The sequence below is a fragment of the Rhipicephalus sanguineus genome, chromosome 1 (genome assembly GCF_013339695.2).
Source record: "Rhipicephalus sanguineus isolate Rsan-2018 chromosome 1, BIME_Rsan_1.4, whole genome shotgun sequence".
NCBI classification, from domain to species: domain Eukaryota; kingdom Metazoa; phylum Arthropoda; class Arachnida; order Ixodida; family Ixodidae; genus Rhipicephalus; species Rhipicephalus sanguineus.
In genome coordinates, this window is record NC_051176.1 from 266,380,978 (window position 1) to 266,396,347 (window position 15,370).

General features: G+C 43.7%; 1 protein-coding gene across 1 annotated transcript in view; it reads left to right on the forward strand.

Moving 5' to 3' along the window:
- LOC119378905 (vesicle-fusing ATPase 1) overlaps nucleotides 1–14,965 on the forward strand; it is a 56,986-nt gene extending 42,021 nt beyond the window's left edge. Inside the window, exons 16-21 of the mRNA XM_037647973.2 lie at nucleotides 1,812–1,945; nucleotides 5,269–5,335; nucleotides 5,463–5,542; nucleotides 6,588–6,784; nucleotides 7,107–7,158; nucleotides 10,828–14,965. Coding sequence (XP_037503901.1) covers nucleotides 1,812–1,945; nucleotides 5,269–5,335; nucleotides 5,463–5,542; nucleotides 6,588–6,784; nucleotides 7,107–7,158; nucleotides 10,828–10,899 — 602 coding nt within the window. The 3' untranslated portion in view covers nucleotides 10,900–14,965. The remainder of the gene's footprint in view (nucleotides 1–1,811; nucleotides 1,946–5,268; nucleotides 5,336–5,462; nucleotides 5,543–6,587; nucleotides 6,785–7,106; nucleotides 7,159–10,827) is intronic.
- Nucleotides 14,966–15,370: the final 405 nt, after the last annotated feature.

The following is a 15,370-nucleotide window of genomic DNA, read 5'->3' on the forward strand; positions in this document are numbered from 1 at the left end:
AGAGAGAATCTCTAGTGAAGTTCCCGAAGATGTTAGCCTGGTTTATTGCCTGGCTTTCTACTCCAGCTGTCGGGTGATGACTATGATATATATAATGATCACATAAGCACACAAATAATACGTACACTCACAAACACGCATATATACACAGGAGAGTCACTTATAATGCTTCGTTAAGTCCAGCGCTCCTCAAAAACACCAACAGCACTTTTGTGTTGAGCATCGCACAACCGCTGTCTTGCCACGGGCCGAGAAGGCGCCGCAGCTCCAAGTTCAAGCCGCGTTGCAAATGCAGTGCTGCCTTCAGAATTTTTCGTTCTGCGTCATAACGAGAACAGTCACAGAGGATGTGTTTTAAGTTTTCCTGAGTATTGCATGTGGTGCACATAGGCGTGTCTGACTGCATGATCTTGTGCTTGAAGAAATGCCCATGCGTCTGTTGCTCTGCGCACAATCAGCGTTCATGTTTGCCTGGTGCTATCTAGACTGTGCAAGTGACCAGTGCCTCATAATAAATCGTCCCACAATATGTGTAGTGGTTGCTGTGTTTCTCGTTTTTTAGTGTTTACTCTATTTGCTGAGTAGTTAATTATTGAGCAATAGTTCTGATGAAAATCTACGCATAATCTCCTTTCGGAGTTGCCTAAGTGATGTATTAGTGTAGAGTTTTATTGTAGATTGCATCCTTGGTTAAAGTGGAGAGTTGGGCATGTTGGTAAGTAATTGAGATACTGCAGTGCAAGAAACATGCGGCCGGAACAAAAATGACAGACTAGCGCTGAACTTGCAAGAACTTTTATTGGAAAAAAAATTGCACTTATATTTATGCTGCTAACACGGGCGTCATCAACTACACATGCGTAAATATGCCATCTCTTATGAGAAAGTTGTATGGATGGCACGCTCCTATGATTTCTTGAGTAATGAGTGTTTTCCTATTCCTTTTAATGACAGAAGTGTTGTATAGGTCGGGTGAGCAATCCTGACAGGTTATACAATGGCTAGCCCAAAATCTTATCAATCACGTGCATTTTTCACATTGTTAGCATGCTCTCTTAGCCTATCGTTGAAACATGTTTCTGTGTGGCCAACATACGCACTTCCGCACCTTAAAGGAATTTCGTACACCACCCCTTCTGCACATTCAACAAAGGGCTGCCTGTGCTTTGTGCCGCAGACCTGCTGCTTCCTTGCCTCCAGATTGGTCATTCTGAAGGGCTTACAGCCTCGATGATGCAGTGAATATGACTTATATCCTTCATCCTTCCCTAGAACATTGTTTTTGGACGGCATCGGCATGACACCTTTCTTCTTCTTTCTAGCGCTTGTCAGCACCTTGAACGGCCCCTGTGGCACACGCATCCCACAGCCACTGAAACACGTCTGGAATCAAATTTTTTCAAAGTTAGAATTTTACTGATGTGTCCAGTCCTCCATGTTGGCTTTACATCTTGCACTGCAGAAAGCTTTTATTCCACTACCATGGAATTCATGGCCTTTATAGAATGTGTTCTCCTTTTACATTTTTTTTTTTTGGTAGCCATATGCCAGGTTTAGTGTGCACATGCATATTGAACCTTGTTGGAAAAAGATGCCGAGAGGAGAGTATGAAAGGCTATTTCCATCGTCATGGTTTGTTGAAGCACCATAAGGTGAGCTATGTGGGCATGTACTAGGTTGTACATCATGATGCCATTGCTGCTTATGCACACCACAGTGAATAGGGCCGCAGTGGAGTTCCTTAGATGGGCCATTTCGATAAATACAAAATGGTAATAACATAACCTGTGGTGTAATATTTTTTTGTGCAGGTGCGCCAAATGCTGGCAAAACTGCACTGGCGGCAAAAATTGCACTCCGTTCAGAGTTTCCATTTATAAAGCTCTGTGGTCCTGATGGAATGGTGGGTTACACAGAGACTGCTAAATGCCAGCTTATCAAGAAGGTAAGCCATCTTACACTTTGACAATATAGTTTATATTTTCACTTTTTCTTATTACTGAAAATTAAAGCCCATAATTGTAGTAGAAAGTGCTATTTCATTAAATACGTTATCACCCAGTAAACTTTGTTTCATGGTCACTGATTGCTCACGCTAGGAAAGGTGTAGAGCTTCAAACCACCAAGATCTGGGGCAGTTCGCACTAACATTTTGTAAGAAGTATAATGGGTTCAGTATTGTTTTAAATGTTATTAACACTTTCGTGACCGTGGGAAAATCACTTGTTTTTGGGTAGTCCAGGAATAACCTTGGGGAGTCCAGTGTTATTTACATACATACAAAAATATGAGCACTAGTGCCTATCATGCCACCGCATGAAGCAGTTTCTCAATGCAGTGAAACAAAGGTTGGCTCACAGTGCATTGGCTTTTCAAAAATATGCATCAACGCATACTTATTTGCGTTTGCATGTCTCTCTGACGACTTCTGCGGTGAAAAACAACACGAAGAAGCCTCCACACGGCACTCCGGAGCGCTAGGTCAAGGTCCACTTCGCGCCGTCTTCGCGGAGAGAACTCCATTCTTTCTGCAGCCAGCACCAAATGCTCCCACCCAAATTAAGTTGACACCTTGCAAATAAAAGCTGCGACCTTTAGTATGCACCGGACACGTTTTCATCAACGCGCAGCAGCGATAAAACGGCCCAAGGAGAGAGCGAAGCTTACTGTCGGATACCTGCTGATGTTCTGGGGGCGGTTTGATGCACTATCGCCATCCGCACTGAAGTCTGATGAATCGAAGCCATCTGCCGTGTCTGTGCTGCTACCATCACCCAGAGGTTGACACTCGGATTCATCGGAATCCGTCAAAATTTGCCATTTTCGTGGAGCTCCTGTGAGCGATGTCAACGCCACAACTGAAACCATGAGTGCTCACCTCCCCGACTGCGAAGGACCTTTAAAAATCCCCCCGCGGTGGAAAAAAGGAACTCAAAAGCGAAACTGATAAAATACTGCCTCTTTTATCCTTTAAATGGTGTTACCTGTTCAGAAGCGCTCAGAGAACACCAAAAGAATTTGAAGTTATCGTTATCATACTAACGATGGGAATAGGCGTTATCACAAAAGTGTTAAGGCCCGTGTGCCCATGTTCACACGGCTGTCTCGAGTTCGACAGCCACTTCATAGACCAGTATTGTGATACTTCGATCAAAATGGAGGCCAAACGCAAGGTCTGCAAGGTCTGGCTGAAGCACTAGCTCATTCACGCTCAAAATTTGTGATTGGCACGCCTAGTACCACTTCAGGGATATATCTATAGGGTAGATGGCTCAAGTTTCTTCGCCGACGCCAGTGCTTGCCATTCCCCGACAGGAGAAAGCGAACTTAATCCACTATGTACGACCTCTCCGCTACCCTTGGTTCCCAATCTGCTGTGGCACGCACGCGTTGCACGCGGTGGCTTGTGTGTGTGTGTGTGTGTGTGTTCACTTAAGCTCCCCTCAAGGCTGTGCTTGCGAAGCTCGTGCTGCACGTGCGAGCACCTGCCACCGTTTTCACACACATCGCCATTTCCTGTGAGCCGTATGCTGAAACGATCACATAGTGAGGTGTCGCTTTGCCTGACGTAGAACCTCGCATGTCCAATGACTGGATGGACTACTTGCTCGCCATTCCTCAGTCAGCACACACTGAAAGCTGTATTTGGCGAAATTCACCAAGAGTGATCACATGTATTGTTCCTTTGTTCTGGTCGCTGGCGTTGTTCGCCATCTCGCCGTTGCTGCTGGCCACGGATTCATCTGTGCTTAGGTCACCGATTCCCGTCAATGACGGCGACAACTTGCCGTGGGTTGCCCGCCAATGCGGCAAGCGCGTGCTGAGAAGCGGCTGTATCTGACGACCGGTAGCAGCGATGGTTAGTAGCATGAGTCTCCAAGTGGCCGCTCAAGGGGCCGGGGCCTCGGACGCTGCGGCAAGACCCTTTCTCGCGGGCAGTGCATCGCCGGCGTCCAGGTCCGGTTCGGCAGCAGCACTGGCCAGTCTGTCGCGACTACGCGCTGCCACCTATCCTGCAGTGCCCGAACGGGCACCTGGTGTGCTCACCGTGCTTACAGAAACTCACCAGCTGCCCCACCTGCAGAGCTCCCAAAGGCAGCATCCAGAACCTGGCCATGGGGGAAGTGGCAAGCATGGTGATCTTCCTGTGAAAGTACTCGCACATGAGTTGCCGAGCACTGCTGGCCCACACTGATTAGCCCGAACACAAAGGGGCCTGAGAGTATACCTGTGCCCTTGGCCAAAAGGGCCGTGTGAGTGGCAGGGCTGTCTCGACCAAGTGATGCCACACCTTGTCCACTCGCACAAGTTCATCAGGATGCTCCGAGGTGAGGGCGTTGTGCTCGTGGTGACTGACCTTGAGCGCATCAACCTGCCCAGCTCGCTCAGCCGGGTAACGATGCTCTCTTGCTTCGGCCACTACTTCGTGCTGGTTCTGGAAAAGCGGGAAAGGTATGACGGCCAACAACAGTTCTTTGCCATGGTGCAGCTGATCGGATCGCGAAACGTGGCCGACAACTTCATCTGCCAGCTCGAGCTCATCAACCACAGGCGCTGGCTCACCTTGGTGGCCACGTCGCACAGCATCCACGAGGGCATCCAAGTGGCCATAACGAGCATTGACTCTCGTTTTCGACACCAGCTTTGCCGAGCTGTTCGCTGACGGCGATGACCTCAGCATCAGCGTCAACATCTCGCTGGCTTGAGCGGTGTTCCGTGTTCCGTGCCACGTGTGTGCTTTCGGCGTGGTGTGTGGCGACCGTTGTGTGATGTTGGCGGCCTGGAAAGGGATGTTGCGATGTATGCGGTGTTGGGCTAGGCGTTGTTACGCCTTCCGAGAAAATTCCATAGGTTTTGCTGTGGAGATGGACAATGTCTCTCCCGGTGATGCACCATTAACGAACTGCACAGCTTATTGTCACATCGTTTCACTGCGTGTCATTTTGCTTACCTGAACATGTCGCGTATGGCTGTGCCTGCACGAAATGTACAACTTGCTGCAATAAAGCCATGCTGCCATCCGGCACTGTTAATTGTGTGATGAGACCATAGACAACTGTTAAAACGCTGCGTGCTCCTTGTTTTGCTGTTTTGACAGAAGGCACCATTGTTTTGCATTTAATTATATTGTAATAAAATTGTTACTTTTGCTGTAAAATATTTGTGCAAATCATCCGTGGTTGATAGGAGCTGAAATAGAATGGCACATTGCAAGACTTCTTGTACTATAATACTTGTCTATTGACGAGCTGAAAATGTTTTTTCCAGGTGTTTGATGATGCCTACAAGTCTCAGCAAAGCTGCATATTGGTAGACAACATTGAACGCTTATTGGGTAAGCTATTAGTATAGCTGTCTTAAAGAGACATGAACTTTTGTTTTGCTAGGGTATTCCAAAAAAATCTACTTCATTGTTTTGAATCCCTAAACTACTTCCCTTGGTGCGATATTTGCATTTACAGATTATGGCCCCATTGGACCAAGGTATTCAAACCTGGTGCTGCAAGCACTTCTGGTTCTTCTGCAGAAGGATCCTCCAAAGGTATTATTTGCCGCTGTTGTAGTGGGGGGCGTAAATGTTAAAAAAGTTGCTTTGTCTGGCATTGGTTAGAGCTGTGGCCATAAATTAAATGTTTCTAGAAGTTAGTCTGTAACCATAGACTCTCTTGTGCTCCAAACTTAAGTGGACCATTTTTTATAGGAGTCCTGAACTACTTTTTTAATGTAATCCTCGAATGACCTCACTATCAAAGTTTGTCTCACGAATCGATTGCTGCAAAAATTTCTCGAATCCGTCAAGCATAATCAGAGTTGCAGGGATTTGTTGCACACTTTAAGCGCTTCCTTTCTTCTCTCGTCCCGACGAGCGCACTGGAAGCTACACAGGGAGGGCTACACAGGGAGCGCGCATAACGGAATGCGATTGCTCTCTCCCATCGGGATTCCTGTGTACTAGTATGGCTACTGTGTAATGTTCGCAGCCTATGGAACACGATGCCAGCACGTGGCGGCACCTCATGGCAAAAAGTGCATCTGATACAAATGCTGCTTTTGATTTATGTCAGCTATCGGCCAATAGCATGCTATCTGCTGTTTGACAACAAGCAGCCTGTGCTGGCAGCTCCTAAGAGAATGAGCACAGTCTTCCATATGAAAAGAGGGCACCTGAGAAATGGCAATTTCGCACTCCGCTTGTAAACTCTCCATGCTGCGCACAACTGTAAGATTTGGCTGAGCTGTTACAGCAGCGCCTGCTCTCCATGAGATCTGTTTTTTCACCAAGCACGAGGAGTGGTTCATGATCTCTTTAAGCTGTAAACATTATATGTAAAAGAACTGTAATGGCAAAGTTGGAACAACCATGATGTTATGAACATATTACGCTTTCTATGAAACGGGGCTGCAGTATGTTTTAATGGCTGGGTTTGTGCTGAACTGTGTATGATGTCCATGACATATAAATATGCTAAAGGTGCCTGTAGTTTGTAATATAGACGTGGACTTTTGTTACATATTTCTGAGAGAACTTGGTGTACACTGCATGGCACTGATTGTGAAGGTGCAAGTGTGTGCTGTCTCCATTGCAGGGCCGCAAGCTGCTTGTCCTCTGCACGAGCAGCCTGAAGGGAGTGCTGGATGAGATGGGTTTGAGCCCTTCATTCACAGCTGTTCTGCGGGTGCCAAACCTGTCCCTGCCCCAGCATGTCCTGGCTGTACTTGAGGATGTTGACTGCTTCTCAAAGGCCGAGCTCGACCAAATTGCCAAGCATCTGGAAGGCCGCAGGCTAGTGGCACTCTTTTTATCCATCCTCGGCTGGAAGATTATTGAGTAGGCCGCAGACACTCGTGTTGGGCACAAGGCTAGCTGTGTGCTGGCAGCACTGTCTTAGTAATTTGTAGTTTGTTGCACTGAATTGGGTGGTACATTAAACACAGCACACTATGCAGCCCTTTGATTGACAATTGCTCATATTGATTGCATCTCTAAAGGGCAACTCTCTGCATTGTGGTCACACCTGCCAAATTTCCCAAACGTGCTGAAAAGCTTGTGACTTTAGGTTTATGCTAAGATTTTGTTGGCATTGGGCTATTTTTTTTTTTGTCAGGATCTGGATAGGAATCAAGAAGCTCCTGGCATATGTAGACATGGCTCGTCAGGTAAGTAATCTTTCTGCACTCTTTTTGAAGTGTTGTGTCTTCTGTAATTTCAGGAATGCCTGTGTTATTAAAAGGCCCTGCAACACTTTTCTAACTAATCATCGAATGGCTTCATTAAAAGAGCTTATGCCTCGCGAATCGACTGCCGCAAAAATCTTTAGAATCTGTCAAGTACGAGTGGAGTTACAGGGATTTGTCGCACGCTTCAAGCACTCTCTCTCCTCTCATACCAACAAGCACGCTGAAAGCTGTGCAGGGGGAGGGGGGATGACAAGGGGGTAAGAAGATGCGTCCGTTCATCAGCATGCGTCATGACCTTGAGCACTTTCTTTTTTTTCTTCTTCGAACGCGCGGCTTACTTTCAGTGTGATTGTGAGCGCGCTCACGGGCACGTGGCGGCATCCCACGGGGCCTACGGTAACTACGCAGCTCACGATGCTCAAATCAGCCAACGGCCATGGACTTGGGGTTCATGGCGCGGTCATTTGAGTTTACGGCATCATTTTTCGAGAGAAGAGGGAACGATTTCTAGCTGACTTCGAGAATTAATTGTAAGTTCCAAGCCGCCTGCTGCACTGTAATGTTTGGTTCACATGTTTTCATTAGCCTCGACTGCCGACAGGCAGAGTTTTCTGACCATGTTGAAAAAGTGTTGCAGAGCCCCTTTAAGCTTGTGCAAATATTTGATGTTCTGAGTACAAAGCATAGTCCCTCTTTGCTATTCAACTTTAGAAATCGCTATTCAGAGTTGAATATTCATTTGTTTTATGGCATAACAGCTGTTGCAGTTTACAGCATTAGTGAGTGATTCAAGTGCAGAGGTTTTTCTGAACAGTTCTGCTGCACGAGAATTGCCGTTTTTTCTAATTAGCAAAAGCCGAATCAACGAGCTTTCACTGTACTGACCACACGCTCATGTGGTCTTTATTATTTTGTGGCCTACTGTACATATATCTGGAGTTCGGCATGAACTGAGAAAAGTAGTAACTATTCAAACTGTATGCCTTAAGGGCGGTGAATGTTTCCAGAACAGTCTGCTCTTCCGTGCACGTTATTTCAAATACAGAGGCATTAAATTAACCACACAGGATCGCATTGGACTGAGTGCCTGGGTAGAGAACAGTCAAAACTCAAGACATTTATTGTGAATGCCCATGTCTCTTTCAAGAGCATAGCACAGCATGTTAATTCAACTGTGGGAGGTCATTTGGGAATTCAGTGAATCCATGCAATGATGACACCAGACAGGGGCGGTGGCAGGATTTTTTTGCTCTGGGGGCAGCCATGACAAGCGAGTCCCTTCAAGGGGGGCAGGTAGGCAGGGAACTTAGCCGTTGCGTTATGACTGTTTGATCGGGGGCGGGGGGGGGGGGGGAGGAGGCCGTACTCCCCACTGGTGCCGCGCCTGACACCAGGGCTAGTCTGCATACGCTTGTGCAGAGGATGAAGGTTAGTGTCACTCATGTTTTGAGACCACAGTGTAAGTGAGGATAAAGTTTCTCGATAAAGTTTGTCATTCACAAGGCATGTGCAGGATTATTCATTAAAAGACAAAGCAAGAACATAACACTGCATGTGGTCATCTAACCTCTGGCAGTTATTAACCAGCTGAACTAGGTGGGTGAACAGGCATAACTGCCATTCCAAGCGTAGCAGAAAGATGGTTTTTCACTCCAGCTGTCGTGTAAAGCAGGGCATGTCATGTACTTGGAGTTAGGTGCACACTAAAAAAAAACCCAGTAGCCAAATAAACCTAAAGTTCCCCCAGTATGGTGTTCCTCATGTCCATTTGTTTCGTTCCCTTTCGATAAAATCAGATTTCTTTTGCCTACAAAACCCGTGGTGGTTTGGTGTTGCTCTTCTCAATAAGCTTAACTGAACCTTTGCCGGCCATTGCTACAAACAAATGCCAACTAAAAGCAATATCTGGATGTCTGCACACAAAGGGCACAAACAGTTATTTGAGACCTGTGCAACAACACGGTGTGGCCGACCAGTCTTATCACCCGCTGTGGCGGTCTAGTGGTTATGGTGCTTGACTGCTGACCCAAAGGTCTCTGGATCTAATTTTGGCCACATTTTTGATGGAGGCGAATATGCTGGGGGCCCATGTGCTTAGATTTAGGTGCACAGTAATGAACCCCATGTGGTCAAAAAGAGCCCTCCACTACAGCCTCTCTCTTAATCATATCGTGGTTTTGGGACGTAAAAACCCAACACTTGGTAGTTAGCCAGACCAGTCTTGTTGCAGACACCATATAATGTAATGCCCTTTGTGAGGCCCACCGTCCTACAGCAGTGTTTTTGCAAAGCTTCGCAGGTTTGTGAAGTTTATGCCTGCAGCACCCCAAAGGTCTGAGAATGGGGCATTTCACATTTACTTGGTACAATGGGTGTTGATATGTTGTGGAAGAATGATATAGTACTACAAGAGTATAGAAAACATTTAATTCAGACAACAGGGTGAGAACAAATAAACAAGTTAACAAAGAGGAATGCATGTGAAAAAAAAACGAAGAATAAATAACATGAACTAATACAAGAGCTTAAAAATGAGCATTGCGTAAGAAAATATGAAAGAAAATTATGGTGCAAGACAGAGCACCATGCAAGACACTTGTTACTGCTGAAGATAGCAAATTATTCATACCACGTGCACATTGGCCAGACTGGGCCTAATACGTAAATACGGTGCGTTGCAGCACACTCTTGACTAAGGATAATTAATGCAAAGAAACTGGACAGAAAAATTAAGTCCTTTACAGACCAGTAAATTATTCTTCAATTCGTAATTGTGTAGAGGTGTTGACTTGAAGGCTGGTCTTGGGGATGTTGACAATTGTGAGGTCGATAAAGGACATTTGCTGCACTAACTGTGGGAATCTGCTCCCATCGCTGACCTGAACTCGTGACGCTAGGTCTTGCCACACTAACTGCTGGCGTAAAGTTGGCCGTCTTCACAGCCGAAATTTTTTTGCTCCTTATCTGTTGGCATGGGCCATCACTTTCTCATTTATGCCTCCATCACCAAAAAGGTCACGCCTCGTTAGTGCAAGTGATGTATGCAAGGGTCAGCAAAAGAAAAGGGATGGGGGAATCAAACATGCACATATTGAGAATGGTAGCTAAAGAAAATAATGTCCATCAAGCGCACCTTTTTTGCCGCAATTCCTCCCTCTCTCAAAAGCAGGGCACAGGAGAAGGCCAGCTGTTTGTGATGCTCCTGCTCTTTATGTTATAGTGCCTCTTTTTTTCTGCATTTATTTAAAATAATGAATACTTCTAGCACTTATTGCTATAAATGGTGGACATCTGCATACTGATCAGGTTTAGTGACTTAAATGTGATCAGTTTGAAGAAAAGCCCTTAAAGCATTCACTGGCAAATAAATCCTTATCTCTCCCTCTCTCTTTTTGCTACTGGCAACCTGTTCTTACCGTAGCCTGTGCTTGATAGATATGCATACAATCAAAACTCATTAAACGGAAGTGAGAACTGACATGAACATATCATCGTTATATTCTATATTAGTTATTAGCATACATTTTTCTATGCTGATATTAAGAAACATTTTGAGTGTTTTGGGAGTGTTTTTAGGACTGTATTTTCACATTAAACAGTTAAACAGGTAGAGTGGAAATTATCACTGACAGAATGCTGTTGGTTCAGACCACTTCCCAATACAGAGTTACCAAGTTCATTTGCAAGCTTGAAGAAGAAGGAGCACTTGAGCTGAAGTGAAGCATTGCCTGTTCCAAGTGGTGGATGGACACCGGGCTCTGTCACCTCCATGGAGCTCTCCTCGCTCCAGCTTGCCCAGCTGTGGAACCTCATCCGGTGGTGGCCAGCTATTACTCTTTTTGCTGTTTTCATCCCATAGCTCCTAAGACGTGCATCATTCTTCCGCATTGCTTTGATATATCTTTATCTGTATGCAAGCTACAAATTGAAAATGAAAAAAAAATATATATATATATATATATACATTACAACAAAAGGTGATTCCGCTACAGATATTGTGATATTATTCTTGCATGAAAAAGGAAGATATCATTACTTTGTTATTTATGGTGTGTACTTGAACCAGTGAATGCTTGGTCTTTCTTTTTTCTTTTTTTAAATTCAGTTTCCCTAATTACCTTTTTCTTCTAGGATGTTGGTGTGTCCTGTGGGCAGTAAGACTTTCATTGCCTAAATGTAGTTTTTCACCGCTCTCATCTCACTCCCACTCTTTTTGTATTATGGTAGACAAGGGAAAAAAGTGTTCTGCCCATGACTGTGTATTTTGTCTTGAGTCCAGACAATCTGCTTTGACAAACCAACCTTTTACCTTAAATTTGTGGGGTTTTTTTTCCTCTGTCACGAAGAGCGTGAGTTCATGGGACTTCCATTTTAACTACTTGCATGAGACTTCATATACCTGAAGGTGTATGAAGTCTTTTTTTTTTTTAATAGTGTTGGTAAATATTTGACTGTTGTTTGAGAGTTTTGGACATAATTTCCTGTTGTCTTTGCTGCACTGTTAATAATGGGGATTTGAATTGTCCTGGGACACTGCCTGTCACATTGACAAGTTTTACAGTCAAGCTTCGCTATTTTGAACTTCAAGAAAATCATGAGTAATGTAGCATAGTGAAATCTTAATATATATCATTATAAGCAAATATATTATCTCAAAAGCCATCGAAATGCAAGTTGGTGCATGATTGCCAGACACAAAAACCCTGCTCTCTGACGCCTGTTTAATGCACTTTGCATTTGCAGCATAGGCAATGTATTCTCTGAGTAAACCAGTTTTCTGGTGTACCCATTGCCACAGCTAGTTGCCACCTAACAAAGGGGACATCCAGATGGAAACAGTGTTGTAAGAAAAAGTACTTTATTTCGCACGTCACTGTTACAAGCAGTCTTTGCTAAGGTACTCCGCATACTGCTACGTCTGAACACTTGGTACACCAATTGCTGAGGGCTGAGCACCTCTGAAAGAAGTCTGCTGCAATGAGAAGCGATTGTAGATACTGGAAGCAGTGTCATTACAATATAGCATGAAGATGTGTGAAATGCAACATATCAGATGTGTTGACAGATAGTTTTAAAAGGCTTTAAAGCTGCAACTTTGCAATTGTTTTTCAACAGTGTTCCTGCTGTTTGATGTCGGCAGTAATTAAAGATATTTGGCGTTCATATAAATGTGCTCAACCATATTTACTTGCTTGTTGAGTGGAACTTGGTTCTGGAGCGAAGTACAGTTCCAGATAATTGTTGTTGTTTCTAAGTTATTCCTTTGTTGTGACATTATTTTTGCAGAAGTATTAAGGTTAGTTGTGGTACTTAAGGCAAATGAGTACTTCTGCATGGTTACATTCCTCTCGTTTCTTGATATTAAAGCCAAAGCTTGGTATGATATTGGCAAGGATTTTGTCACTTGTTTTTATTGTGTGTCAAAGCATATATGTTTTTAAGTGATTACCTTGCATGGTTTTTCTTCTTCTGAAAAGTACACACAATTCTATATATGTTCACTTGCCAAATTTTTTCACTCATTTTTATTTCAAAATGTGCTTTCTCAGCAGTTTGCCAGTTTTGCTTGACCAATTTAAAAAGTAATTCTGCAGAATACTTTACCACCGATCACATGCAAATGAAAGCATTAGGGTTGCAGGACGGCAAAATAGTGACATGAATATAAACTGAGGTAATGTGTAAGGGCATTTACACCCCTTAGTTCTAATGCCTGTGTGCTATAGTGAAATCGAAATTGGTTTCTGTTTCACGTTCAGCACTTTCTGGCAGTCCTTGCTCCAGGTGCTGTTTACTTGCAGGCTTTTGTTCATCACAGAGGCATGTGCATGCATGCATTGTATGGTTTCAGATTAACTAAGTTCTTGCTTTTTAGGGGAAGATAGAATTCTCATTCAGAATGACTGCCCTAACACTTGCCTTCATTTTCATTGATTATGAATATATTGCCTTAGAAAAATCGTTATTGCCAGGCTTGAATGTGTACTAAGTGTACGTCCCCAACCCTACACACACACATCATTTCTTCTTGGTGGTACCAAGTGCTGGAACTAGCTTTTGGCTTAGCGTCGAAACTTGGGCTTGTTGGTGAAACATTCTAGGGGAATACTCCAATGTTAACTTTTGGAAGTTAAAGCATTAAATACTTGGGACAGCCGTCTATACTTAGAAACGCCTTGCCTAATAAAACATCAGTGACATTGTTTGCATCAAAGTTTTCATGTCACTATAACAACCTTTCCTTTATGTTGCCTTAATAAACCTGATTTTCACTTGCTCTAGTCCTTATAAAGTATAAAGTGTCTTCGTTCATAGAGTGAGTTTCCTTGCCTTTGTTTTACGTATTTTACTGAAGTAACGTCCCAGTCATCTTCAGCAGGTGCCTTTACGTAATTAGAGTTGCAGCACCTTGTAAACAAAGTGTCTGGAACATGAACAGGAAATGTGCTGCCTTTCCCTTTCCTCCTCCTTTTGTTTTGCTATTGTCAGCCACTAGTGGCTCTTGCTGCGGCAACTTGCAGAACACAGGGCAGGCAGTTCCTGAAAAACATCATGGATAATATGTTTGTTCAGCAAGCACTCGTGCAGAAGTAAGGCAGCTGCTGTTCATATAGGTAATGGTGTTGGTGGCCAGAGCCATGTGTCAAAATCTGTTCATAGTGTGAGGCAGGGCAGCTGCAAACAGAGAGCTAGCTAATTCCAGGCATATACCTGCAGTTAGGTGTTGGCTGTTGTGCAGGTACATTACAGAAGTTGGAGGTAAGGATTTTAGATCTTTGTTTGACATTGTGTTTAACTTGTACGGGATAACCTTGATCTTTTTAAGTTATCTTGATGGTTATCCTGCAAGCTCCTTCTTCCCCCTTTCCTTATTCAAACATATTTGTTTCACGAAGTTCTTGTTCTGTGTGTGCTAAGTAAAGATAAAGCCATTTTGCCAATTATGCAGTTATGTTGATTGTTCTCATGGCCAAGGAAGTATGTGCATGCTGCTAAGTAAAGTTATCACTTTCACACTTAATGTTGCCGCTGGGCTCTTGTAGACAAGCCTGACAAGCATAAACTGATGTTAGTGTGTTCACAGATCAGTTTCTCTCTTCAAGTGTTCGCTTCTTAATGAACCTTTTATGCTACATGCAATTCAAACATGTTTATGCATGAAACCTACTTGCTCATCTGCTGTAATGTCCATGTTTACTAGAATGCACCAGAGGTAAAATTGCTTTGAGTGAACTGTACTTTTTTAATACAGCTTTCCTAGTGCCTAATTTTTCTGTCTTGCTAGAATATCATGCTGGGCAGTCATGCTACTACTTCCTTCAGTAGAATGTTGTTGCATAGAGCTTTGAAATGCTAGCATTGTTAGTATGGGAAGGACATTTGATTGTGCTTCTGGTGTTCATCGATAGCAGCTTGTTATAGTTGCGTAGCTAGTTCTCAAATTTACTGTGTCACTGTGCCTCCGTCTGAGTAGCAGCAAATGTTTGCAGACGAGTTCCCGTGTGGGGTATGCTGCAAATTTTTGTCCTTGTAGGTCTTTCATTGTTGTAGTGGCAGTTTACCGACCTTCCATGCTTGTTATTGCTTGCGAAACAGGTGTTAGCCTTGTTTTACTATTTCCATATGCACATTGTGAATCACTGACCAGGCAACAAAATCAAATAAGAAAACTTTAGGCTGTTAGTTGACTACATAATGTTTCTGCTTTTAGTAATCATTTAGAAGTCTGTCACATAGTCTTGTTAAAAACTGTTGGCAGTAAATACGATATTGCTGAGGATGTGTACGGCACATTTATTTGTTGAAAAACATACTGTTCTTACATTTTTGGCTTGCATATCTATATCATTGCAGTTTGATTAGCCATCATGAGCACCAAAGGGACAGGTGGTGTTCTTTCTGTCCCTTCTTTTTTTTTCCCACTTTTTATACTTGTCTTCGGAGAAGCTGAAAACCTTGTTTGTCGAGATGAGTATCGAATTTTTTATTCATCCAAATACCGTGGCATATATCATACAAGCATTACTAGTCCTTACAAAAGCCGTTAGCCCTATTAAAAAGCAAACATTCATTTCCTTAAAATTAATTCTTGATGCAAAGAAATGTTTGCATCCTCCTGACGGTAGCGTAAGGTTCTTCAAACAGAAAGCTTAAAGCACTAAACAAGGCGCCACTACATTTCTAGGACAGT